This window comes from Balaenoptera ricei, chromosome 9, assembly GCF_028023285.1.
Source record: "Balaenoptera ricei isolate mBalRic1 chromosome 9, mBalRic1.hap2, whole genome shotgun sequence".
In the NCBI taxonomy this organism is placed as follows: domain Eukaryota; kingdom Metazoa; phylum Chordata; class Mammalia; order Artiodactyla; family Balaenopteridae; genus Balaenoptera; species Balaenoptera ricei.
In genome coordinates, this window is record NC_082647.1 from 32,971,906 (window position 1) to 32,998,275 (window position 26,370).

At 35.5% G+C, this 26,370-nt stretch overlaps 1 protein-coding gene across 1 annotated transcript in view; it reads right to left on the reverse strand.

The window, feature by feature from the left end:
• The window catches only part of CFTR (CF transmembrane conductance regulator), a 200,316-nt gene that overhangs the window by 122,320 nt on the left and 51,626 nt on the right, over window positions 1-26,370 (reverse strand). Inside the window, exons 6-11 of the mRNA XM_059932516.1 lie at window positions 25,710-25,799; window positions 24,684-24,847; window positions 23,742-23,867; window positions 14,271-14,517; window positions 12,234-12,326; window positions 5,850-6,032 (exon numbers count right to left, since the gene is read on the reverse strand). Of these exons, the coding sequence (XP_059788499.1) occupies window positions 5,850-6,032; window positions 12,234-12,326; window positions 14,271-14,517; window positions 23,742-23,867; window positions 24,684-24,847; window positions 25,710-25,799 (903 nt within the window). The remainder of the gene's footprint in view (window positions 1-5,849; window positions 6,033-12,233; window positions 12,327-14,270; window positions 14,518-23,741; window positions 23,868-24,683; window positions 24,848-25,709; window positions 25,800-26,370) is intronic.

Here is a 26,370-nt window from a genome sequence, read left to right on the forward strand (position 1 = left end):
TCTCTTGCCAGAATAAATACAATAGCCTTCTAACTTATCTCCTTGCTCTGCCCTTGTCTTCCTATAATCTATTCTCAAAGTGGCCCTGTCAAAATGTAAGTCTGATCATGTTACTTTTCTACTGAAAACCCTCCAAAGGTTTCTAATGTCTTCAGAACAAAAGCCTAACTCCTCACAAGGCCCTTTGTAAGTCCCTCAGAGCCTTTTTACAAGGTCCCAAGTAATGGTGTGGCTCCCATTACTTCTCTGACAGCTCTACTCTCCACGGCTCACTGTGCCAACCCCAACGACCTCCTTGCTGTTGTGTGAACTGGACAGACACAGTCCCATTTCACAGGTTTGCTCCACCCCCTACCTGGAAGATTTCCCCAGAGAGCCACATGACCTAATCTCTCACCTCCTTCAAGTTTTTGCTCAAATGTTACCTTTCAATGAGGCCTTCCTTATCTCCACTGCTTAAAATCATACCCCTATCACCAATCTTCCTTTCTGTTTTATCTTCATAGTATTTACTATCATATGACACACACACACACACACACACACACACACACACACACACATATATATATATGTATATCTCCCACTAGAATGTGAGCCTTTTGGGTTGAGGAAGAGGGTATGTTGTGGGTTTTTTTCACTACTATATCCTCAGGACCTAGAATGGTACCTGGCACAAAGTAGCTACTCAATATAATCGCTAAATGATATTGTATTTTACTCAATAATTTAATGATATGATACATTATATTAAATTAGAAGGGCTCAAAAACTTTAAACAGTGAATTACTGGTACATAAATATAGAAACCAATGGAAGAGAATTAAAACTACACAAACAGATCCAAATGCATAAAAGAACTAGTGTTTGATAAAGATGGCATCTAAAATCAGTGGAGAAAAATAGACTATTCAGTATATGGTGCTGAACAACTGAACAGCCAACTGGAGGTCAAACAAAAAAACTGTAGGCATATATCACACCATATGCATGATGAACTCCAAACAGGCCAAAGAATAATTATAAAAATAAGACCATAAAACACTTGAAGAAAACATTGAAGGATGCCTAAATTAAAAAAGAAAGAAAGAAAGAAAAAAAAAATGGAGTAAGAAAGCCTTTCTATGACTCAAAATCCAGAAGCCATAACATAAAAGATAAATTAAATCACGTTTAAAAAAATCTTGTGCACAGAAAACTAAAGGAAAAAATGTCAAGCTGAAGTAAATATTTGCAAGTTATATCACTCAAAGGAATAATTTCCCTCTTAAGTGATCTTAAAATCAAAAAGAAAAATACCAACATCCCATTAGAAAATTGTGCAAAGTATACAAACAGATATTTTACCAAAAATTAAAATAGAAGTGGCCTTTAAACATATGACAAGATATTGTACTTTATTCATAATAAGAGAAGTGCAAATTGAAAAACACACTGACATATGGCTTCACCCAATGAGACTGGAAATAATTCAAAAATTAGATGCCGTCTGCTGCGGATGCTGTGGGGGAATAAATCTGCAATCTTATGTGGACTGTATGGCCTGTGAATAAATCGATGCAACCTTCAGGAAGTTTGACAGATATACAAATGCTTTACCATTTCTAGGAAGCTACATTGCAGAAATACTTGTAGACGTGCTGAATGGCATATATGCAAGATTAGTCATAGCATCATTCTTTGTGTTAGCTAAGCATTGGAAATAACCCAAATTGTCAATCGATAGGTGACTCATTACATTACAGACCTCTATCCAAACAATAAAATACTATGTAGCGATATATATAATACATATACATTCAAAAAATTAACAAGAGTAGCTGCCTGGGTTGGGAGAAAGAATGGTGGAAAGTGGCAAATAAGCAGAGGAGAAACAGAAGTGAGAGGGAAAATTTTCAACTTTTTATACATTTTAATTTTCCAGAATTTTTAATTTTTGATTAAATTTTAATAAATAATAATATCACCTAAAATATATTAGGAAGAAAGGAGGGACAAGAGACGACATCTTTGTGATATCTAGTTCAGTAAATTTTAAAATTCTTATTGTATAGGGAAAAAAAATCCAAAATTCCTTATTTCTACATAAAATTCTTCTATATAAAAATTAAAACTAGAAGTGTTATTTTCATATAGAACAGCTTTATAAATCCCAACAATGGAATGGATCTGATTATATATGGATTACATATCTATATATATAATATATAGATATATATATGTGTAGGCATATAATATTATATGTGTATATATACATATATATGTATACATATATATGCCCACAATATACAGGTTAAATATAGGTTTGTATATGTTAAATAAAAAGGTTAAATATATATTTAACAATATTTATCTATATAAACTTATATAGATAAATATATAATATTTATCAATATAAACATTTATCAATAGTTTGCTATTTTGAGAGATGTGAAGTTAAATGTAAACATCATTGAATATAATATATATATAAAATACCAAATATTGATAAAACTTGGCAGACTTTGTATTTTATTTAAAAAGTAAGCAAAAACAGAAGCCAACAGCCATTCCACACATCTGATGCTCAGTTATTAGCAGAGCAAGCTAAGAGTTCCAGAGCAAGGCCAGCCAGGGCAGAAGACAGAGACTATGTGGTGTCAGGGGTTGTCAGCAAGGCCACAGACCTGCTTCAGTTGTGTAGACAACAGAAGAACTAAAAATCCCCACACCCTGGGGGCGATGCCATAAGCCAGCCTTTAGTTGGGGATACCCAGGAGTGTAGACTCTTACACCAATACTGCTTAATTAAAATAATTCAAGGAAGTTCCATAAATGAAAGATATTGAATGTAGATTAGAACCCCCCCCCCCGCAAAATTCATTTTCCCAAAGACATTCAATTAAATAAATTTATATCAAGCACCTATTACATGCTAGGTACTATGATAGTCCTTGGAATATAAAAACAAAGAAGACATGGTTCCCCTACAGTCTAGACATTAATAACAAGGGAGAGTGATAAAATTAAACCTGACCTTACTGGGTTTTTTTAAAGAGACTAAGACGTGTGTTTTATTCAAAAATTAAACAGTCCAATAAAAATTAGGTTTTAAAATCTGTAAACTCTTTGACTCTGCAATCCTAGTCTTAGAAACTGATCATTAGAAAATTATGAAATGCACAAAGATACAGAGCAATAGATTTACAAATAATAGAGAATGCCATCACAACATCATTTATGCAAAAATAACTTGGCAATAATCTGAATATTCAACAAAAACATGTAATGCTATGCAGCCATTGGGAATGACAGTGCTCTGCAGATAAATCTTTGTGATGTGTTTGATTTCTATCTGAGTGAAATTGGTTACAATACAGTATTAGAGAATAATCCTATTTTGGTTTTTATAAACACATATATATAGGAAAATGTCTGGAAGAAAAATATTTCAAAATATTTACCTGATTATCCCTAAGAGGTGAAATTAGGAATAATGTGCATTTTTCCCGATATTTTTTGTTCTATCTGCATTTTCTTGCTTTTCTACAAAGTTTTAACAACAGTATAAACAACTACCATTTATTAAGCATGTACTTTGTTCCAAGTACTGCATCAAGGGCTTTCTGTACATTTGCTTATCTAATCCTTATACCTGACCTTATTGTATTTTATATCTCTGGATTTCCAGAGATGTAAAATACAACCAAAATCTCAGAGATAGCTACTTGATCCATAATGTCCTTCTGGACACAAGTATACACATATATATATGCTTTTATAAAATGCAGATCATAATGTACATATTATTTTATAACCTGTTGTCTTTCTTCACTTAAGAGTATCTTCAGAGTCATTTTTTAACATCCCTTAGCCTGACTGAATAACATGCCATTATATAACTACACCAAAATTTATCTAATCAATCCCCTATTGTTAGATATTTAGGGCTTCCCCCAATTTTGGGCTACTGAAACAATGTTGTGATGAATATATAAAATCTCTGCAAACATACTAGGATAAGTCATAGAAATTGACAAGTTATTTGGTTATTTTTAAGGCTTTGGATATACAAATTACCAAATTGAGTGGTGCAGGATTTATCTTGAAATGTGAATATTTTCAATTATTCTATCATATATTTTAGCTAGATCTTTTATCTAATAAGATTATAAAATGCTCCATTCCTATACTATGAAAGGACATCCTCCTAGACTGAGTTGCCAAGTTGTTTCTCAGAGGGGTTTAATTATTCCTAAGGGGCCACTGCCTCCATCTGACTCCATCTTCATATCTACTTCCCAGAAGATGCAACTGTAACTCCAGCCAGCAATTATCTGCTCATCAGTTCTTAATAGAGTTGCCTGAAATTTAATTGCTGGTTAAGTCTTGTAATCTGTAATCCCAAAGCTATTTGCTTACACCTTTAAAGAAGTAATTTTAAACACCTAAACAAAATTAATTTTAAAAATTCTGTGAAATACTATTACTGTCTGCTCACAAGCAATCATTCTTGTTTAGATCATCTGTGACTTGTTTATTAGCAGCTCCTCCTATGGTATCATTTTCTTTTAATAGTGATAATTGCTAGTAATATTATACAAGAAATAGAAGGAAAAAGTAGCACTTGAAGAAGAAACACATTTTTCTAAGAAGAAAATGCACAACTACAGCTACTTTATTGAAAGGCCTGTTTCTCATGTGGGGAAACGTACCTGGAGAGAGAAATAAGCAAATTGTATCTCACTAGCACTATGAACACTAAATTCAATGACTAGAAATTTTCTGTGGCATTTTGTTTCCCACGTCTCAGACTAAATTCTTCAAAATATGGTTCTTCCTATATTAGACATTAATAAATAACTGTCTTTCAGGAGTATTTCTATTTTTATTTACATTTTTATCTTATAGCAGCACTGCTCCTTCCTTCCTCCCTCCCTTCCTCCCTCCCTCCCTTCTTCCCTCCCTCGCTTTCTTCCTTCCTTCCTTTTCTTTCATCAAAGCTAAAATTATAGTCAAATGGGATGAAGGACCTATTTTTAATAGACTTTCAAAGCAAATACCTATTATCCTTAGTAGCCCATTCCAAAGCCAGGAGGCCCTTTCTTATCCCTGATTTTATTCCTTCATGCCCTTTAAATTTATTTCCTAGATAAAGACAACAAGTGTTTATAATTATCTGAACAATAACTCAGATCTTTGAAGATCACTATAAAGTCTTCTCTGACAATAAAGTTTGACCCTTTAGCTTTCTAACCTATTAATTTTTGTCAGATATATCTCCAAATATCCATGGTTTATAATTAGTTGGGGTGGGGGGGAGGGTGTTGAGGCTGACCAGCACTGAATAAATTAACATTCCTATGTATAGCCTTCAAAAAACTGTCCCAACTCAATAATTTTTCCTCATAATAAATCATAAGCAAGTCTGAGTCCATTCTCCAAAATTCTAATGTCAACAAAATGGGGACCTTTTACATGCAGTTATTGAAGTAAAATCTAAGCCATGATTTTCCTGGACCAGCTCTGAGAAAATGTCTGTGCCACAGACTGGTAAAAATGGATGCCTCATTTGTTCAATAAAGTTATTGAATGCTCATCCTGTATGTGCATGACGCTGTGCTGAGTGGTGTCCAAAATATAAAGATATAAAAGAAAAAGTCACTGAAAATAATAGGAAGAAATAAAAGGCTAGAGGATGCTATCAGTGGAATAACTTATATTATAAGGAACTCTACATCCAAGTATTCTCCTAATACCAATGTAAGAATTTCTCCAAAACACCTTATTACATTACAGACAAACTAGAAAAAGAAAGGAGAAAATCATGTCAAGTTAAGATCTTCATAATGAGGTATAAATGAGACTACCTTGCCTGCTCCAGTAGATCCAGCGACAGCCAACAACTGTCCTCTTTCTATCTTGAAACTGATATCTTTCAGGACAGGAGCACCGAGAAGTGAGAAGTTACTGAAGAAGAGGCTGTTATCACCATTGGAAATTTTTCTATTGTTATTATTTTGTTTTGCTTTCTCAAATAATTTCCCAAATCCCTGTAAAAAAAACAAACAAACATGTTTTTCAGATATTTTCAATAGCTACTTGCATTATGTATGATTAGTTTGAAAAGCACATGGCACATGACCCATACTTTACAGCACACAATTGATAGCACATGATTTCTAGAGCACATGATCCAAAACATCTGAAAATTATAATAATAATTTCAATTTCTCAGATTGTTGCTCACCACCAAATTTAATTAAAGATATCTATCTACATATATAAAGGTATCTATCTATATATATGTGTGCATGTATATATATATATATATGTGTGTATGTAAATATATACACACACATAAATATATATCCTCTCCTATAGGCTGGGTACATAAACATAATTATTTAATCTTCAGCAGAATAACAATATATGAGGTAGATTTTATAATCCTTCTCTTTCAAAGCTGTAGACTGTGACTCAAAGAGGTTAAGCAACTAAAGTCACGTAAGTAGTAGGCCTGAGTAGAATTACAACCCAAATCTTCTGCTCTATCATGCTGGTAGTACCTTCCTCTGAGAAGCTCAAAGCATTTCTTTAATTAGCTATTATTAAGTATAAATGTGATGATACTGCCATATGATTTGAATGAATTCCATTTTTGTAAGGGTAGCTGGGAGAAGGAATTCTCTTTTGAAAGTGCCCTGCTTCTATACTGCCCCATGGGAAGCTTTAGGGTAGAGGTCTTCAAACCAAAGTAAACAGCACTACAGATTATCAGGAGGAAGGTAGTGCACACAGTTTTAACGGAATGTATTCCCACATCCTCAACATGCAAAAGTACTCCTTCCTAAAGTTAATCTGCCTGAGAATTTGCCTGCTGTTTGTCATTTCTCTTTCCCACTTCCTTCTCACAATTGTCCTTCCCTCACTTTACACAGAAGAGGCAGATTTCTCACCAGCCCTAAGTTTAGCTACGTTGCACTTTCTGGAGTGCAAAAAGTTCAGTAATACAAACAATGGGACCATAAGAGAATGATTTTCTCCTGAAAGGTGATCCCATAAAAGCAAAGCCAGAAATACTGAAGGAGGTAACATCTTATTTCACCCAAGTTTCAAACTGATGGCAATCTATGTGTCTTATCATCTCAGAATCATATTTCAGAAATGAATTGAGAAATAAGATATTTTAATTAACTTATTATTTAATTAATTATTTAATTTTAATGAGTTAATAAATTAATACAAATTATTATCTGCATTTTAAAGTCTAGTCACACTTTCCTGACATAAAGCAAGTCACATTTAGCTGATTGGCTTGACAATGAGACCTGATTTCATAAATTCATTTATTTCCCATGAAATTGCACTGAAACTGCAGCTCCCAAGTTTTGAAAAAAATTATTTAACATATGAAGACAATGTACAATAGACAAGAATTACATTCTTTGCCACCACTTAAACCTATGTTGAAAAATTAGTTTTTAAGTTGAAAAGTCAACTTAAAATGTATCAGATATACATAGTTTTTCAGAACTATTTTAGGGCATACATAAGCAATTAAGCTTGAAGACAACTGCGTGAATACTTATGATATGAATGGCTAACATCCCTTTCAGTCAACAGATAACTAAAAGCAAAGCTTTTAAGAAGTAGGCAATGAAAAGTCTTTAAATGAGACAAAGTCATCTGTTATTCCTTTATTCATTTATTTATCTAATAGACATTTATTGAGCATCACCTCTGTATTAAAGACCACTTCAGGGACTTCCCTGGTGGTCCAGTGGTTAACACTCCATGCTCCCAGTGCAGGGGGCCTGGGTTCGATCCCTGGTCAGGGAATTAGATCCCGCTTGCCGCAACTAAGAGTCCGCATGCTGCAACTAAAGATCCCCGAAGATCCCACGTGCCGCAACTAAGACCCGGCACAACCAAATAAACAAATACATATTTTTTAAAAAGACCACTTCAAAAATCCCACATAGGAGAATAACATATGGATAGATATTAATACTGCAATGTGTTTAGTGCTACAACCGAAAATTCACACCAAGTCCTATAGGAGCGCATTAGAGAAAGCAACTGACTCAGTCTGGAATTTGACCAAGTAAATGACACAGTACTAGGCTATGAAGGATGTAAGTGGTTATTTCACAAGAACAAGAAATAGTCTAGGTGTTCCAGGAAGAAGGATCTGGATGCACAACATTTTAGGCTTAAAAGAACAAAATAGATCTCAGGAACGGTGAGTGGCTAGGTGAGATGTATGTGGTAAGATGACAAAGGGTATCCTTGGTAAGGTGGGCAGTGCAGGCTATTAAGGGGCTCATGTGCCATGCTTAGAAATAGGACTTTTATCCAATAAGCCCTTGGACCAATGGAAGGTTGTTTTTACTAATAACTTTAATTTCTGAGTACAGAAGTAAAACACTTATTTCAGGAAATTTGGTAAACAGAGGAAAGCAGCAAGAAGAAAAAAATAATCACCTGTAATCCTACCACTGAAAAGAAACCATGTTTAACATTTTAATGATACCCCTCCACTCCTTCACATATATATATAAAATCATACGTATGATATTTTACAACATTAAGGAAAAATTATACATAAGGTTTGTGACCTGCTTTTTCTGACTTACAATAAATCATAAATATTTTCACATACCATTAAACATTCTTCTAAATATAATTTTAAGTTGCAGGATAGTATCCAAGAGTATGGATAAACTATAAATAGTTCTCTATTTTTGACATTATATGGTTTTCTTTTTAACTTAAGAATTCTGTGATGCATGTATTTTGCTATAAATCTTGGAGCAAATCTCTTTTTTTTTTTTTTTAAGTATAAATTCCCGCACGTGGGATTTCCAGGGCAAAAGGTATAGCAAAAATTCTAAGTCTTTTGAAAAGCAGTTCCAAATTTTCCTCCATTAAGGTATGAGAGTGCTAGATTTGAGGAACCATTATCAACACTGTTGCTTTCTGGTTTGGGATTTATTTTGTATTGTTTTGTTCAGTTTTTTGTGTTTTATAGGTGAAAATGGAATCTCACTATTGACCTTATTTTTATTTGATCCCTAGTAAAGTTGAACATGTTCCGTGTTTACAAGTCCCCTGTGGTTGTCAGAGGAAGGATTATGATACCCTTTGTCTTTACTTCAGTCTCTGTCTCATCTTCTCAACTAGCTGGGTAATAAATCATGACATTCTGAACTTCAGTCTCCTGAGTCGTTGAGGGTTTTAAATGAGATAATATATATGAAAGTATTTTGTATACAGTAAAGCATTAGTCCACTTTTTAAAATTAGAGGCAGAGAAACCTAGGCTGACCTTTTGGCTCTCTCCTAACCAGTTGTATAACCTTATTCGAGTTACTTACACTCCCTAAAGCTCAGCTTCCCAATACATAAATAGAAACTGTACCTACTCACAGGTGTGGTGTGAGTGAGGAGTCATATATAACTCATCAGGGACTTGCCTCTTGAGTAACTGGGTGAACGGTGACATCATCAAACGTGTGGAGAAGACACTGGAAGGAGCAGGTTTATGAAGCTTGGGGAGTGATGAATGTGGGTGCCTGAGGAGCTTGCAGGGAATTTAGAAATGATGTATGAAGTTCAGGAAAGAAACTGGGGCTAGAGATTTGCCTTTGAGAGTCATCAGCACTTTGATGTCAGTTGAGCCTGAGTCACCCAGAGAGCATGAAATGCCTGAAGGAAGCCTAGGTGTAGATGCAGTGGCCCATCACCATTGAAGAGGCAGAGAGGGAAGACTTAGAAGTCATGGTCAGAATATAAGATGACATGGAAAGAGTGGTTCACTAAAGCTAATTTAAATAAGTAGTTTTAAAAGAACAGTTTTAATGTATTGGTAAGGGCAGAATCCAGATTGCAGCAGGGAAAAGTCATAAAAGATGACGAAGCAAGAACAGCTTTGATGGCAAAAGAAAGCAGAATGATCAAGCTTGGAGGATGAGGCTGGGTGCGCAAAAGTCAGAGAAGAAATTTTTTTAACTTGAAAATATTTAAATGTGAAAAGGAGTCAGTTGAAAAAAAGATGTTGAAACTTGTAGAGAGAGACTAATTCCTGGCCCCATGTCCTGAGAAGATGAAGCAAGACGATAACAGTTTAGTCAAAGGCAGGAGGAAGCATACATCTTTCACTTAGACAAGAAAGAGAAGAAAAAAATCATCCCAAGGGTGAAGAAAGAAGTTATAAGCATTCATACATGATGCTGCATATTTTATAGCATCTATATATTTTCTCTATATCTTACAGAAGTCAAGGCCATCTGCTGGGGGTGAGCAGAACCTGGGAGAGATTGGGAGTTTCAGGAAAGTGGTAAAAATCTGGAAAAGCTTTTAGAGAAATGGTAAAGAAAATTAACTAAATATAAATGAAAATATTTCCCAAGAAAGTTTATAGGCCCATTTGAAGTTGAAACAATAACTGTATAAAACTTGTAACTGACTAGAGTATATGATTTTCCCAGATAGCACCTCCTTCGTCAAAGATATCAAGTGAATGTTTTGTAGCAAAAAATTCAGTGAAAGGAAAAGGGAATTGAGGTTGCTGCTGGGAGAAGAACTGAAGTGACTGGTGTTGTCACTGGTGGAGGTTAAACCAGGAGTCGTCCAAAAGGGAGAACTAAGGAGCCTAGAAATTTTCATGAAATTGGAAGGCAGTAAAGGTGGGATGAAGAGACTGAGAGAGCTAAGGTCAGGAAATTCTGAACTAAAAAAGAGATTCCAGAGTGCGACATTTCCAAAGTGGAGTAAGTCTAGGTGCTCACCAAGCTCAGCATGTGACCATGAAAGGAAGCTTCTGAACTAACTGTAAAATGTAAGTTCTGAGGACAGTACTGGAAGGATTTCTCATGTGGGTGCTGAAGTCTCAGACATGATGGCAGAGATTTAACAAGCACCACTATCCTGGGTAAATATCATCAAGGAGTGTCCAGAATTTGATAGCTGACAGAGTCTGGAGGATGAGGATACAGCCAGACAGAAGGTTCACTGAAAGAGTTGTAGACTGTGACATTGGGGTCCAAAACCTGACTTCAGCCCTTGCCTGTTCTGTGAGCTGAGCCAGGTTCTGTAACCTTCCTAAGCCTCCATTCCCTTATCAGCAAAATGGAAACATTAAGATTTCATCATAGGAATGTTATGAGAAATAAGACAAAACATATAAAGTGCTTATCTAGTACCTGGCAGATTGTAAGGGCTCAAGCATGCTACCTATTTTATTAGATGAAAGCAGAGGGAAATGGAGATTAGAAAAACAATTGTCTGTAAGTACTGTCAAACTTCTTATTTTTCTTCATGCCTAGAAGGGCATTTGAAATTCCTAAAATCAAAGAAGTAAAATCAATCTGATCCACACACCTCTCCACAATTTTTCTGGGCAGATAAAGAATTATTCTCTTACTTACATCTAAAAAAATGAAGTATAGTAAAGCCCTTGAGGTCAGGTTACTTATATAAATAAAACCAATTTAAGATATTGTGAAATATGTAGAAATGGGACATTGGTTTCATAACTCCTATGTTTACTCAACATAAAAAAGTGATAAGGAAAGAGGAACTCAACAGGTATTCTCAATAATCAAATATTACTTCTTTAGAAGCTGAAAAAAATCATTGATAATATTTTTTCTGACCATGAGAAATATGAGAGAATTTTTAGTAGTGAATTAAAATAAGTAAAAATAGTAGAAAACAATACATTGGTCTATTTCTCATACATCTTTATGGTGACTGGTGTATGTAAATTGCATTGGATTGGAACTTGAGATCAAAGAGGGTAGCATTTACTGAGGAACTATTATGTGCATGGTACTATGCTGAATACTTTCCATAAGTTATCTCAGTCAATCCTCACAACAAAATTGCAAGGTATATATTAATATTCCCATTTTATAGATGAAGAACGAGAGGCTCCACAAAGTTCAGTAACTTGGTCTAGATTACACAGATAGTAAATGGCAGAACCAGGATTCAAACCCAGCTCTATCTGGCTCCAAAACCTATGAGCTTTGTATTACTTCCTAATTTGTTATGTGAAACAAATTACATGACTTAGAAAAAAATGACGAGGCTTGTCTATCGTATTTAATATTCCTGGGCCTCTACCTCTTAATCTATAAAATAAGTTCTATCATCATTCTAACTTTATTGCCCATCCGGATGAAAACCAGAACCACAAACAAGCAAAGCTTAAATATTTAGAACAAACAAAAACGAAAAATATCTGACCTCCTCCCAGAAGGCTGTTACATTCTCCATCACTACTTCTGTAGTTGTTAAGTTATATTCCAGTGTCTTATATTCTTGCTTTTGTAAGAAATCCTGTTTGCAAAAGAGAGCAAAAACGTATTGCAGAACCAGGATACCATTAATACATTATTACATCTATTTTACACTCTAATAGTGATGCATTCTGTACTTGGATTTTATGAATTATATTAGAAATTGTTTCTTAATAAAATAATTTTATAAGTGTTCTAAAGTTAATTTGCCAAGTACTAGAATTCATCATTTTGAAATGTGATATTTTATAAAACTGTTTTTATACATTAGATTTTTAACATACCACTGATTCATCCTTGTACTATTACATGTTACCCTTAGTGATGAATTTATAAAGCACACCTGAATTACCCACCAATTGCCTCAATTCAACATTAAGAGAGAGAAAACTATTATCTTCATCTTTATAGCACCCTCCTGATTAGAGACATCATTAGCATCACTTCTCTGGGTTAAGTAAAGGTGTGAAGATCTGATCTAACTGATTTTAGGGTATCAAACCTTGATTCTAAAAGAAGGGCTCTATTAGCGAATCAGAATCACAGTGCTCCTAGAGATGGTGGGAGCATGAGGAAGAATTAAGTTTATGCATCCTGAAGTCTTCTTCATAGGAGGTAGTTTTAAAAATCTGGTGCTTGCTCACTTTTTCCCTTCTCGCCTCTTCAATTCACTCATTATCTCTATTTTGGTTTCCCCCTTTTTCTCCCAGTTTTGTTTTTAAGATCTGTTTCTCTGTCTGTATTCCTGTTTAGTGAATCTGTTTCTCTGATGCATTCTCTTTGGGTCTCTATGTCTGTTTCTCTCTCTCTCTCTCTTTCTCTATCTCCTCACCACCTCCCACATGGCTGTGATGGACTAACAGAAGAAATAAGACTAGTCCAAGAGCTGCCATGGTTCTGAGCTACATTCACCAATCTGTCTAAATTGCAGATCTCAAACTCACATATTTTCAAGATAATAAAACTAAGGAAGGTGGCTAAGTAGAGACTGTGATGAACTGGAGAGGGCAGACCTTCTCTGAGGGGGGAGCTGCCACAGCTTGTGAGGGAAGAGGACCCAGTTTACTGTATACTTCAAATTTTCAAAAGAGGCTGAAGACATGATTTGTTGTATATGTGACAGCACACAATTTTTAAATGCTGCCAACGAATTCAAATGCGTTGTTTTAGGTTTTTTTGTTTTGTTTTGTTTTTTAATGTAAAGGTCAAATAAAACAGGTCAAGGGCCAAAATTAAGTCCATGGGCCACCATTTGCAAACTCTGGCCTAGGCTAAATAATGGCAGAACTACCTAAAAGTGGCTCACCCTTCACCCTCATTTTTTAAATTTATGTCACAATGATTTATTTTCTGGGTTAACTATTTAAATGGATATCAAACAAGTATAATAAAACATTTTGAACTGTATATTAATTATAAAAATAATAACCACACCCAAGGTTATGGTGCTGATTCTGTTAGCTTTGCATTAATTGAGTCTCATTACCTGAGGACTTTAGAACCTCCCTTCAAAATTACCAGCTACATCAGCTTGCTGAGATTTTAAGGTAATTAATGTGTCATAAAATGCCACTGTCATCCATCACACAGTCCAGAAAAACACTTGGAAAAGTTTAAGGTGAACATTCCTAGTGTTAGCTGCAAAATCTTATAACTCCCGGATGAATCTGCCACCATCATTTTGCACATTTGCCAAGTTCATTAGAACTGCTCTATTGATTGATTACTTGAATAAAAATCTCCAGAATACAGAAACAATATTTTCTTCAATTTCTCTGACTTAAGAGAATTTCACAGGCCTTCATTTTATTTCACTAGGCTTTCATTACAAGGGCTCATTAGACCACATACAGACATCAAGACAGGAGATACTGTGCATCAAACAGGCCCAAGGCCAAGAATACCTCTCCAGAGAGTTTGCTCATGAATAAAGTTCTAAACTGTTCTAAATTCATTGTGATGATGCCCAATTTTGGTACATTACCTGTATTTTGTTTATTGCTCCAAGAGAATCATACCAAGTTTGTACAGCCCAGGGGAATTGCCGAGTGACTGCCATGCGCAGAACGATGCAGAATGAGATGGTTGTGAATATTTTTCGAAGGCCGATTCCTTTAAGCAGTGTATAAGGAAGCACAGAAAAAAACACTACAAAGAACCCTGAGAAGAAGAAGGCTGAGCTACTGAGGTATCTCACATAGGCTGTCTTCCGGGTCAGTTTCAGTTCTGTTCTATAAAAAAAAAATAGGATTTGGGATGCTTATTTACTTTTCAAATATCAGGCATCTTGGAATTAAAAATCTGAACATAGACTCTCAAATCTTTCTCTCTGTGTTCTGATCCTCGTTCTACCCTGCATGAGCTGTGTGACCTTGTGCAAGTTATTTAACCTCTCTGGGCCTCAGTTACCTTATCTGAAAGGGAGATGGATCATAATGAATGTACCAGTGTCTTGCATATAATACCTGTAAATATTATTTTTAAATTACAATAATCTTAATAATTATTACTATAATTATTATATTGTTTTTATATCTTTATTCACTTCTTTATTAATTTTTAAGATTAATGACACTGATAATTTTTTGTTTGTTGGTTGGTTGGTGTTTTAAGTAATTAAGTGTGGATATGAGAATAATGTTGAAAGACTTATAAAGGAAAAAGACAATTCTGGGATTCCCTAATGGATTGTTAACATTTTAGAAGTTCTAGCTTGGCTTTGGGGAACCTTGAAAATAACATATAAGCCATAGAGGAGTGGTTCTCAAGCCTTAGCATGAGTAAAAATCACCTGAGAAACCTGTTAAAATGCAGAGTTTCAGGCCCACCACTCAGAGATACTGATTGAGTCTGCAGTAGGCCTCCAGAATCTGCATTTTAAAAAGGAACCCAAATGGGGCTTCCCTGATGGCACAGTAGTTAAGAGTCTGCCTGCCAATGCAGGGGACACGGGTTCAAGCCCTGGTCTGGGAAGATCCCACATGCCACGGAGAAACTAAGCCTGTGCACCACAACTACTGAGCCTGTGCTCTAGAGCCCGCAAGCCACAACTACTGAGCCCGTGTGCCACAACTACTGAAGCCCATGTGCCTAAAGCCCATACTCAACAAAAGAAGCCACCACAATGAGAAGCCTGCGCACTGCAAGAGAGTAGCCCTGCTCGCCACAACCAGAGAAAAGCCCATGCTCAGCAACAAAGGTCCAACACAGACAAAAATAAATAAATAAATAAATAAATTTAAAAAAAGAACCCAGGTAATTCTTGAAAAATTATAAGTGAGTAGATGCTGCATCCTCCCTGTCTCTCTTCTTTCAGTATAGTTATTTGCAATCACACTTCTGATCCTATAGTCTGAACTACAAATGTGAACTATTTTTTTAACACACACAGAAGAGGTTTAAATGCACCAATAAGCAGAAAACAGGGAGTGCAGAGGCTGGCGAGAAGAGAGGACAATGCTGCCTTCAACCTCCGTCCTACTCTTCCAGGACCATCAAAACTAGAGTCACTTGTGATCCTCCTATTCAGCTCTTGCAAGGGAAAGAGCAGAGATAAAACAGACAAGTAGAGAGTGCTGGTGGGAAGGAGCAATAGCTGTGCCCAGCATTTAGTTCCACATGCTTGTACAACTCAGAAAAGTTCTCATTCTCAAGTTGTAGAATTCAGAGGAAATCTTTTTTTTAAGTCTGAAAAAAAATGTAATCCTGAGCACTCTGATGAAGAAAACGAAGTTCAATGTTCCCAATCTACATTGTGACTCCCAGTCTAATGCGGTCTAGCCTACCTATTTTAATTATTTGGTATTGAAGGCAGATTATGATTTGGGAATCTCACTGGGGTGTGACTCTCAGCTCTCCTGGTTATAGCTATGCCATCTTAAGCAAGTTTCTCTTCCCTCTGATCCTACAGAATCCACATCTACAGAAGAGAAACATAATATCTCCCTTGTGGAGTTGCTGCCAAGATAAATGACAGCACAGCACAGGGTCTTGCACTTAGAATCTACATGTGTGTCTCTAATCTTCAGCAGAAAGAAGAATACTATTGGCTAGGCTTATATGTTTTTAATGCTAGAAAATACTGTTTACAAAAATGTTAATAAATTTGTCAATATGAAAGGAGGAAAATGAGGAAAATGAAAGAAGTGGTACTGTAAGAGTAATGCACTCAAGAACATCTATAAGAGAAGGAGTACTTCCCAGAACTTCTGCTGTCAGTGTCCTTGTCCTGACGGTGAGACACAGCCACCCCCCACCTCTGCAGGAGACCCTCCAACACTAGCAGAAACTGCAGCTCAGCAAGCAATCTGCTGCCGACAATCAAATCAATTTTGTGATATTTAAAACTTTTACTGAGAGGGCAGACACAGAAGCAAGAAGAACTACAATCCTGCAGCCTGTGGAACAAAAACCACATTCATAGAAAGATAGACAAGATGAAAAGGCAGAGGGCTATATACCAGATGAAGGAACAAGATAAAACCCCAGAAAAACAACTAAATGAAGTAGAAATAGGCAACCTTCCAGAAAAAGAATTCAGAATAATGATAGTGAAGATGATCCAGGACCTCAGAAAAAGAATGGAGGCAAAGATCGAGAAGATGCAAGAAATGTTTAACAAACACCTAGGAGAATTAAAGACCAAACAAACAGAGATGAACAATACAATAACTGAAATGAAAACTACACTAGAAGGAATCAATAGCAGAATAACTGAGGCAGAAGAACGGAGAAGTGACCTGGAAGACAGAATGGTGGAATTCACTGCTGCGGAACAGAATAAAGAAAAAATAATGAAAAGAAATGAAGACAGCCTAAGAGACCTCTGGGACAACATTAAAGACAACAACATTCACATTATAGGGGTCCCAAAAGGAGAAGAGAGAAAGGGCCAGAGAAAATAATTGAAGAGAGTATAGTCGAAAACTCCCCTAACATGGGAAAAGAAGTAGCCACCCAAGTCCAGAGAGAGCAGAGAGTCCCATACAGGATAAACCCAAGGAGAAACACGCCGAGACACATAGTAATCAAATTGGCAAAAACTAAAGACAAAGAAAAATTATTAAAAGCAGCAAGGGAAAAACGACAAATAACATACAAGGGAACTCCCATAAGGTTAACAGCTGATTTCTCAGCAGAAACTCTACAAGCCAGAAGGGACTAGCACGATATACTTTAAGTGATGAAAGGGAAGAAACTACAACGAAGATTACTCTATCCGGCAAGGATCTCATTCAGATCCGATGGAGAAATCAAAAGCTTAACAGACAAGCAAAAGCTAAGAGAATTCAGCACCACCAAACCAGCTCTACAACAAATGCTAAAGGAACTTCTCTAAGTGGGAAACACAAGAGAAGAAAAGGACCTACAAAAACAAACCCAAAACAATTAAGAAAATGGTCATAGGAACATACATATTGATAATTACCTTAAATGTGAATGGATTAAATGCTCCAACCAAAAGACATAGACTGGCTGAATGGATACAAAAACAAGACCCATATATATGCTGTCTACAAGAGACTCACTTCAGACCTAGGGACACATACAGACTGAAAGTGAGGGGATGGAAAAAGATATTCCATGCAAATGAAAATCAAAAGAAAGCTGCAGTAGCAATCCTAATATCAGATAAAATAGACTTTAAAATAAAGAATGTTACAAGAGACAAGGAAGGACACTACACAATGATCAAGGGATCAATCCAAGAAGAAGATATAACAATTATAAATAATACATAAGGCAACTACTAACAGCTATAAAAGAGGAAATTGACAGTAACACAATAATAGTGGGGGATTTTAACACCTCACTTACACCAATGGACAGATCATCCAAAATGAAAATAAATAAGGAAACAGAAGCTTTAAATGACACAACAGACCAGGTAGATTTAATTGATATTTATAGAACATTCCATCCAAAAACAGATTACACTTTCTTCTCAAGTGCGCACGGAACATTCTCCAGGATAGATCACATCCTGGGTCACAAATCAAGCCTCAGTAAATTTAAGAGAATTGAAATCATATCAAGCATCTCTTCTGACCACAACGCTATGAGATTAGAAATGAATGACAGGGAAAAAAATGTAAAAAACACAAACACATGGAGGCTAAACAATATGTTACTAAATAACCAAGAGATCATTGAAGAAATCAAAGAGGAAATCAAAAATACCTAGAGACAAATGAAAACAATGAAGACAACGAAAACACAATGATCCAAAACCTATGGGATGCAGCAAAAGCAGTTCTAAGAGGAAAGTTTATAGCTATACAAGCCTACCTCAAGAAACAAGAAAAATCTCAAATAAACAATCTAACCTGACACCTAAAGGAACTAGAGAAAGAAGAACAAACAAAACCCAAAGTTAGCAGAAGGAAGGAAATCTAAAGATCAGAGAAGAAATAAATGAAACAGAAACAAAGAAAACAATAGCAAAGATCAATAAAACTAAAAGCTGGTTCCTTGAGAAGATAAACAAAATTGATAAACTATTAGCCAGACTCATCAAGAAAAAGAGGGAGAGGACTCAAGTCAAAACAATTAGAAATGAAAAAGGAGAAGTTACAACAGACACCGCAGATATACAAAGCATCCTAAAAGACTACTACAAGCAACCCTATGCCAATAAAATGGACAATCTGGAAGAAATGGACAAATTCTTAGAAAGGTATAACCTTCCAAGACTGAACCAGGAAGAAATAGAAAATATGAACAGACCAATCACAACTAATGAAATTGAAACTGATTAAAAATCTTCCAACAAACAAAAGTCCAGGACCAGATGGCTTCACAGGTGAATTCTATCAAACATTTAGAGAAGAGCTAACACCCATCCTTCTCAAACTCTTCCAAAAAATTGCAGAGGAAGAAACACTTCCAAACTCATTCTATGAGGCCACCATTACCCTGATACCAAAACCAGACAAAGATACTACAAAAAAAGAAAGTTACAGACCAATATCACTGATGAATATAGATGCAAAACTCCTCAACAAAATATTAGCAAACAGAATCCAACAACACATTAAAAGGATCATACACCATGATCAAGCGGAATTTATCCCAGGGATGCAAGGATTCTTCAATATACACAAATCAATCAATGCGGTACACCATATTAACAAATTGAAGAATAAAAACCATATGATCATCTCAATAGATGCAGAAAAAGCTTTTGACAAAATTCAACACCCATTTATGATAAAAATTCTCCAGGAAGTGGGCATAAAGGGAACCTACCTCAACATAATAAAGGGCATATACGACAAACCCACAGCAAACATCATTCTCAATGGTGAAAAACTGAAAGCATTTCCTCTAAGATCAGGAACAAGACAAGGTGGTCCACTCTCACCACTATTATTCAACATAGTTTTGGAAGTCCTAGCCATGGCAATCAGAGAAGAAAAAGAAAGACAAATTGAAAAAGAAGAAGTAAAACTGTCACCCTTTGCAAATGACATGATACTATACCTATAGAATCCTAAAGATGCCACCAGAAAACTACTAGAGCTAATCAATCAATTTGGTAAAGTTGTAGGATACAAAATTAATGCACAGAAATCTCTTGCATTCCTCTATATTAATGATGAAAAACCTGAAAGAGAAATTAAGGAAACATTCCCATTTACCATTGCAACAAAAAGAATAAAATACCTAGGAATAAACCTATGTAGGGGGACAAAAGACCTGTATGCAGAAAACTATAAGACACTGATGAAAGAAATTAAAGATGATACCAACAGATGGAGAGATATACCATGTTCTTGGATTGGAAGAATCAACATTGTGAAAATGACTATACTAGCCAAAGCAATCTACAGATTCAATGCAATCCCTATCAAATTACCAATGGCATTTTTTACAGAACTAGAACAAAAAAAATCTTAAAATTTGTATGGAGACACAAAAGACCTCGAATAGCCAAAGCAGTCTTGAGGGAAAAAAAACGAAACTGGAGGAATCAGACTCCCTGACTTCAGACTATACTATAAAGCTTCAGTAATCAAGACAATATGGTACTGGCACAAAAACAGAAACATAGATCAATAGAACAGGATAGAAAGCCCAGAGATAAACCCACACACCTATGGTCAACTAATCTATGACAAAGGAGGCAAGGATATATAATGGAGAAAAGACAGTCTCTCCAATAAGTAGTGCTGGGAAAACTGGACAGCTACATGTAGTGCTGGGAAAACTGGACAGCTACATGTAAAGGAATGAAATTAGAACACTGCCTAACACCATACACAAAAATAAACTCAAACTGGATTAGAGACCTAAATATAAGACTGGACGCTATAAAACTCTTAGAGGAAAACATAGGAAAAACACTCTTTGACATAAATCACAGTAAGATCTTTTTTGATCCACCTCCTAGAGTAATGCAAAGAAAAACAAAAATAAACAAATGGGACCTAATGAAACTTCAAAGCTTTTGCACAGCAAAGGAAACCATAAACAAGATGAAAAGACAACCCTCAGAATGGGAGAAAATATTTGCAAACAAATCAATGGACAAAGGATTAATCTCCAAAATATATAAACAGCTCATGCAGCTCAGTGTTAAAAAAGCAAACAACCCAATCCAAAAATGGGCAGAAGACCTAGATAGACATTTCTTCAAAGAAGACATACAGATGGCCAAGAAGCACATGAAAACCTGCTCAACATCACTAATCATTAGAGTAATGCAAATCAAAACCACAATGAGGTATCACCTCACACCAGTAAGAATGGGCATCATTAGAAAATCTACAAACAACAAATGCTGGAGACGGTGTGGAGAAAAGCGAACCCTCTTGCACTGTTGGTGGGAATGTAAATTGATACAGCCACTATGGAGAACAGTATGGAGGTTCCTTAAAAACTAAAAACAGAATTACCATATGATCCAGCAATCCCACTACTGGGCATATACCCAGAGAAAACCATAATTCAAAAAGACACATGCACCCCAATGTTCATTGCAGCACTATTTACAATAGCCAGGTCATGGAAGCAACCTAAATGCCCATCGACAGATGAATGGATAAAGAAGATGTGGTACATATATACAATGGAATATTACTCAGCCATAAAAAAGGAACGAAATTGGGTCATTTGTTGAGGCGTGGTTGGATCTAGAGACTGTCATACAGAGTGAAGTAAGTCAGAAAGAGAAAAACAAATATCGTATATTAACGCATATATGTGGAACGTAGAAAAATGGTACAGATGAACCGGTTTGCAGGGCAGAAGTTGAGACACAGATGTAGAGAACAAACGTATGGACACCAAGGGGGGAAAGCAGCAGAGGGTGGGGGTGGTGGTGGTGATGAATTGGGAGATTGGGATTGACATGTATACACTGATGTGTATAAAAAGGATGACTAATAAGAACCTGCTGTATAAAAAAATAAATAAAATTTAAAAATTAAAAAAAAAGAGGGAGTGAGAGCATGTCCTTCTACTCTGCCATCTTGAATCAATCTCCCTATGACTTTAGTCTTGCTAATTAGAATACATCATTAGAATGCTTTATTGTATACCCTGATATGGACATTTACAAATAAAAATAAATAATTGCTCCTGAGTGAAATAAAAGACTTGGAGTTTCTTAAAAAAAAAAAAAAAAAAAAAAAGAACATATATAAGAATCACCTAGAAAGTAGTACTCACCATAATAAAATCACTAGCACTATAGGAGTCATAAAAATATTTTATCTTATAAAAAAAATTCAAAGTGACTTTATTACCAGAGAGCAATAAAGAAGTAGATTTTCAGGGAGTGTTACACAGCCTTTTGCCCAGTGCAGCAGTGGCCCAGGCTGAGGTCATCCCTTTGCAGCGCATCCTGCCAATCTCTTCCAGTACATTCTATTTGCTCTTTTGAGTAGAAGCAATTTTTGCTTTCCCATATTTACGTCAGCACTTTGCAGCCTTTTCAGGTAACAATTTCATGCCAGATTAAGGAACCAGATTATACAAGTTAAAACCAAACATTTGCTATTAGAATTGGTTAAACAGAAATACAGAATAGGAAGGATGGATTTCATCTTTTGAGGAAGAGGGGAAAAAAAACCCAAAGTCAAGAAAAGTCAGCACCTAGAATGATCTGACCAGGAGTTTACCCTGAAGCTTGAGAAAACCAAATTCTCTGATAATCTCCTCATCATTCTGGTTATGCCTGTGCCTATAGGCATTTAAGAGTGATCCAGGGGCAAGTGTGATGGAAAACTCACTTGTTAATGAGAAAAACCTTCAACCAACTAAACAAGATCTTAAAGGATGTTTCTGGAAAGAAAATATAATTTCTTTCCTGGATTTGTCTTGAAAGGCATAATAAAAACAGGTGACCAATTATGTTTGGGCAATAAATACGCTTTTACTCTTTCTATTTACACTGCAAAGGACTTAACATTTCAGCATTTCTTTTGTTGTTCCAATCACACACCTGCAGCTCAGTTACCACTGTCTACTGGAATCAGCAGCCTGAATCCCTGATAACCCATATTCACAACATCCAAAATGGGACTCTTCCCTTTAGTACATTTCTTCCCCATGAAGCTCTCATGAGCTAATTCATCCTGAAATTATTTGCCCTTTAACAGAAGATCTATGCCCACTGAATTTCAGAGAGTCTTTTTTGTTTTTTTTTGTTTTTTTTTTTTTTGGATTGCAATTTGTAGAACATGGAACTTGACTAAAGAAAAATGGTCACAGCTATAGAAATGCCCTAGTTTATATTTTGTCCAAAATTTTCTCAGTAACAGTATCTCAGTCTGTGCTGTACTTTTTTGCTGGCTATAATCTTTACTAATCAGTGAGAGAAAGGTTATCTAAGGTAAAACAAGACCGGAGATGTAGACGGTTGCCAAGTACTGATTCTACTTCAGGTGGCGGCTTTCATTACTTGAACTGATTTCTCAAGTGGAGGGTTTATAGAAACACAATTTATAGATATTACCCTGCATTACTCGTAAGTTAAGGAAGAACAAACATATTTTAAACAAACAGAAGGGTTTGTTTTTTGTTTGTTTTTCATGAGCCATAACATATAAATTAAGGAAGCTATAATACTAGAGAATCAGTTATTTGGTTCAGAATCATATCCTTATTACTCTAGCAGTTCCACTTAAGGTTTCAATCAGTCTCTAGAATCATGATCATTATTTTAGTCAATAAGTATATTAAGCAGCTATAAGCACATATAGGCAATTCTTTCATAAGGGATACATATCCCTGTAGTGCAAAATAGCACACTTGACACCTATGTAAAACGATAGCCCCATGAAAATGGCATTAAGCCATAACACATGAATATTGATATAACTTAATACAACTGTTTGGTTGTCAGAAATTTCAAATATGAGCTGAAGTCCACTCTGACATACTCATTTTTTAATATGTTAAACCTTAATTGGCTAATTCAATTGATACTGAAATTATCAGAATGACTTACTGTCTTAGGTTTTCAATTATTTTTTCCATTGCTTCTTCCCAGCAGTATGCCTTAACCGACTGGATATTTTCAATCATTTCTGACGTGATCACCAGTCTTTCATTAATCTTTCCAGCTCTCTGATCTCTGTAAATTAATCCATCCACCAATCAAATACTTAGTAAAAACAAGTCAAAATGTCCACTAAGAACTGCCCAAGCTTTTAAGAAAAGCCACATTTCTTTTATTAAACAGATGGAGGTTTATTTTATTATCAAATATATAGTAACAAAAATAGTAACTGTCATTTAGTAAATGCCTCCCATGTGCCAGACACTGTATTAGATGCATGTCATACGTTATGCCTAATTCTTCTGACAACCTAACAGAGGTGATTACCTCCATTTTAAAGACGAAAAAAAAACAGAAACACAGTGGCTGAAGCAGCTTGACACAGGTCATGTAACTAGTAAGCATGCAATCTGGGATTCAAACTAAGAGCTATTTGACTCCAAAATGTGTACACTTTCTATCATACTCTAGCTGGCAAACTAGAAGTCCTCTTTCATAAGCAGTGACTGGTGTCACTGATTCATTCTGTAATAAAAAGCAACTAAGCCTGTGGTGTGATGATTCACAAACCAGGGTAGAAAAAACCTATAAACTCTCCCCAAAATATATGCATACCCTCCCATTCACATAAATGTTTTATCCATTGTACCTAAATCTCTGATGTGCAAAAAGTGAACTGGATGGTAACATATTTATAGAGAAATTCTATAGACTGACAAGCAAAAACATGTCCCCTTGATATAGAAAGTATTACGTCATGAAAATAATTCCTTTTACGTGACACCTAGCAAGATCACGGTTCAGTGCATAGAGAAGTTCTGGTTTTATTAGAGTGGGCTTTTGGAAAACCTAATTTAAAACCCTTTCAAACTATGTAAATAAGAGTGCTACCTGTACTTCATCATCATTTTCCCTAATCCGGCTTGAAGAAGGGCAAGGACTATGAGGAAAGCAAGTCCACAGAAGGCGCAGGCCTGTAACAACTGCCAGAGCAGCCCCATCAGCAGCGTCACTTGCAAAGGAGCAATCCACACGAAATGCGCCAGTGCAAGTCCCTGAAAAATAAAATCACAGTGAAAACCACTGACGTTTTATCCTCCACCCCCAAAACAAAGGAAAAAACAAGCAAAGAAGAAAGAAATCAAGCACAGTGAGCTCATACAATCAAACACTTCATGGTTCTGAACACACTAAAATCTAGGTATTCACTACATGGAACACGTAGCAATGTGCTTAAACATTCTACGCATAGGATTTCCCCCAAAACAAACTTCAAGTCACTGTGATCTTTTTCCAGTGGAATTGCATGGTGATTGAAGAATTTATTTTAAATAACTTACTTCTGTGTGGATAAAGCAAGAGCCATGACACAGAACATGAGAGAACAAAAGACTCTTCAGGAGTTCAACCTACACAACTGTACAACCTTATCACCTGACAATATATTCAGAACACATGCATGCTCAATTCAACAGTAATTTATTTAGCATCTGCTAAGGGTTGGATACCATGTAAAATACTAGAAATGCAAAGATAAATAAAACAATCTGTCCTCAAGGACCTCGAATTTTATTGTGACAGAAGACAGCACTGAACAAGAATTGCTCAGAGTATCATACTCAGCCAAAGTAAATAACTGATTTAAAGTATTAAAAGGAAACAAGATCTGATAGGGACTGAATTGTAAAAAAAACCTTGTAAATACAAAGCAAGCTGAGGTGCCCTTGAGTTGGGTGGTCCCGTGAGACCCCAAAATGGCACTCTGCTACACAACTTAGCCTTCTCAGTTTTCAGAAATAGGTAAGGTAGGGATGCTTATGACTTAACCACTTATTACTGTTATCTGACCCAGAAAACCTTTGGGGTTGTATGAGTTATAATAAAGATGCATAAAAGATTAAATCAGTAGGTACATACTTCATCAAATTTGTTCAGGTTGTTGGAAAGGAGACTAACAAGTTGTCCAATGCTTATTTTATCTAGAACACGGCTTGACAGCTTCAAAGTCTAAAAGGAAAATGGGAAGTTAGATATTGTCAATGAACAGTAGACAAATATATTTATAAGTAATGTTACAATACAGCTGAGGAATTAGGTAACTATGCACGCATTTTTAAGTTAAGGTAATGAAAATTATTTTATGTTCATCTAACTCAGTATCTTCTCAGATTTATAAATATTTCTCTTTACAACAAATATTACACTGGCATGCCTCTTCTTATTTTATTTTACAGTATCTAGTGAGTAGTAACTATTTTTTCTAATCCAAAATGGGAACAATATTGTACTTAAATATTCATTTATATACGGTAGAGGGTTTTTTGGGTTTTTTTTTTTTTGCTTTTGTTTGTTTTTATAAAAGATGGAACCAAAGGCAGTGAAATTTGAGATTAATACCTCGGTCTTACAGGGAACTATATTCAATATCTTGTAATAACCTATAATGGAAAAGAATTGAAAAAATATATATATAGATATATATATCTATATCACTTTGCTGTACACTTGAAACTAACACAATATTGTAAACCAACTATACGTCAATAAAAAAAATTTTTTAATAAAATCTTGGCCTTAA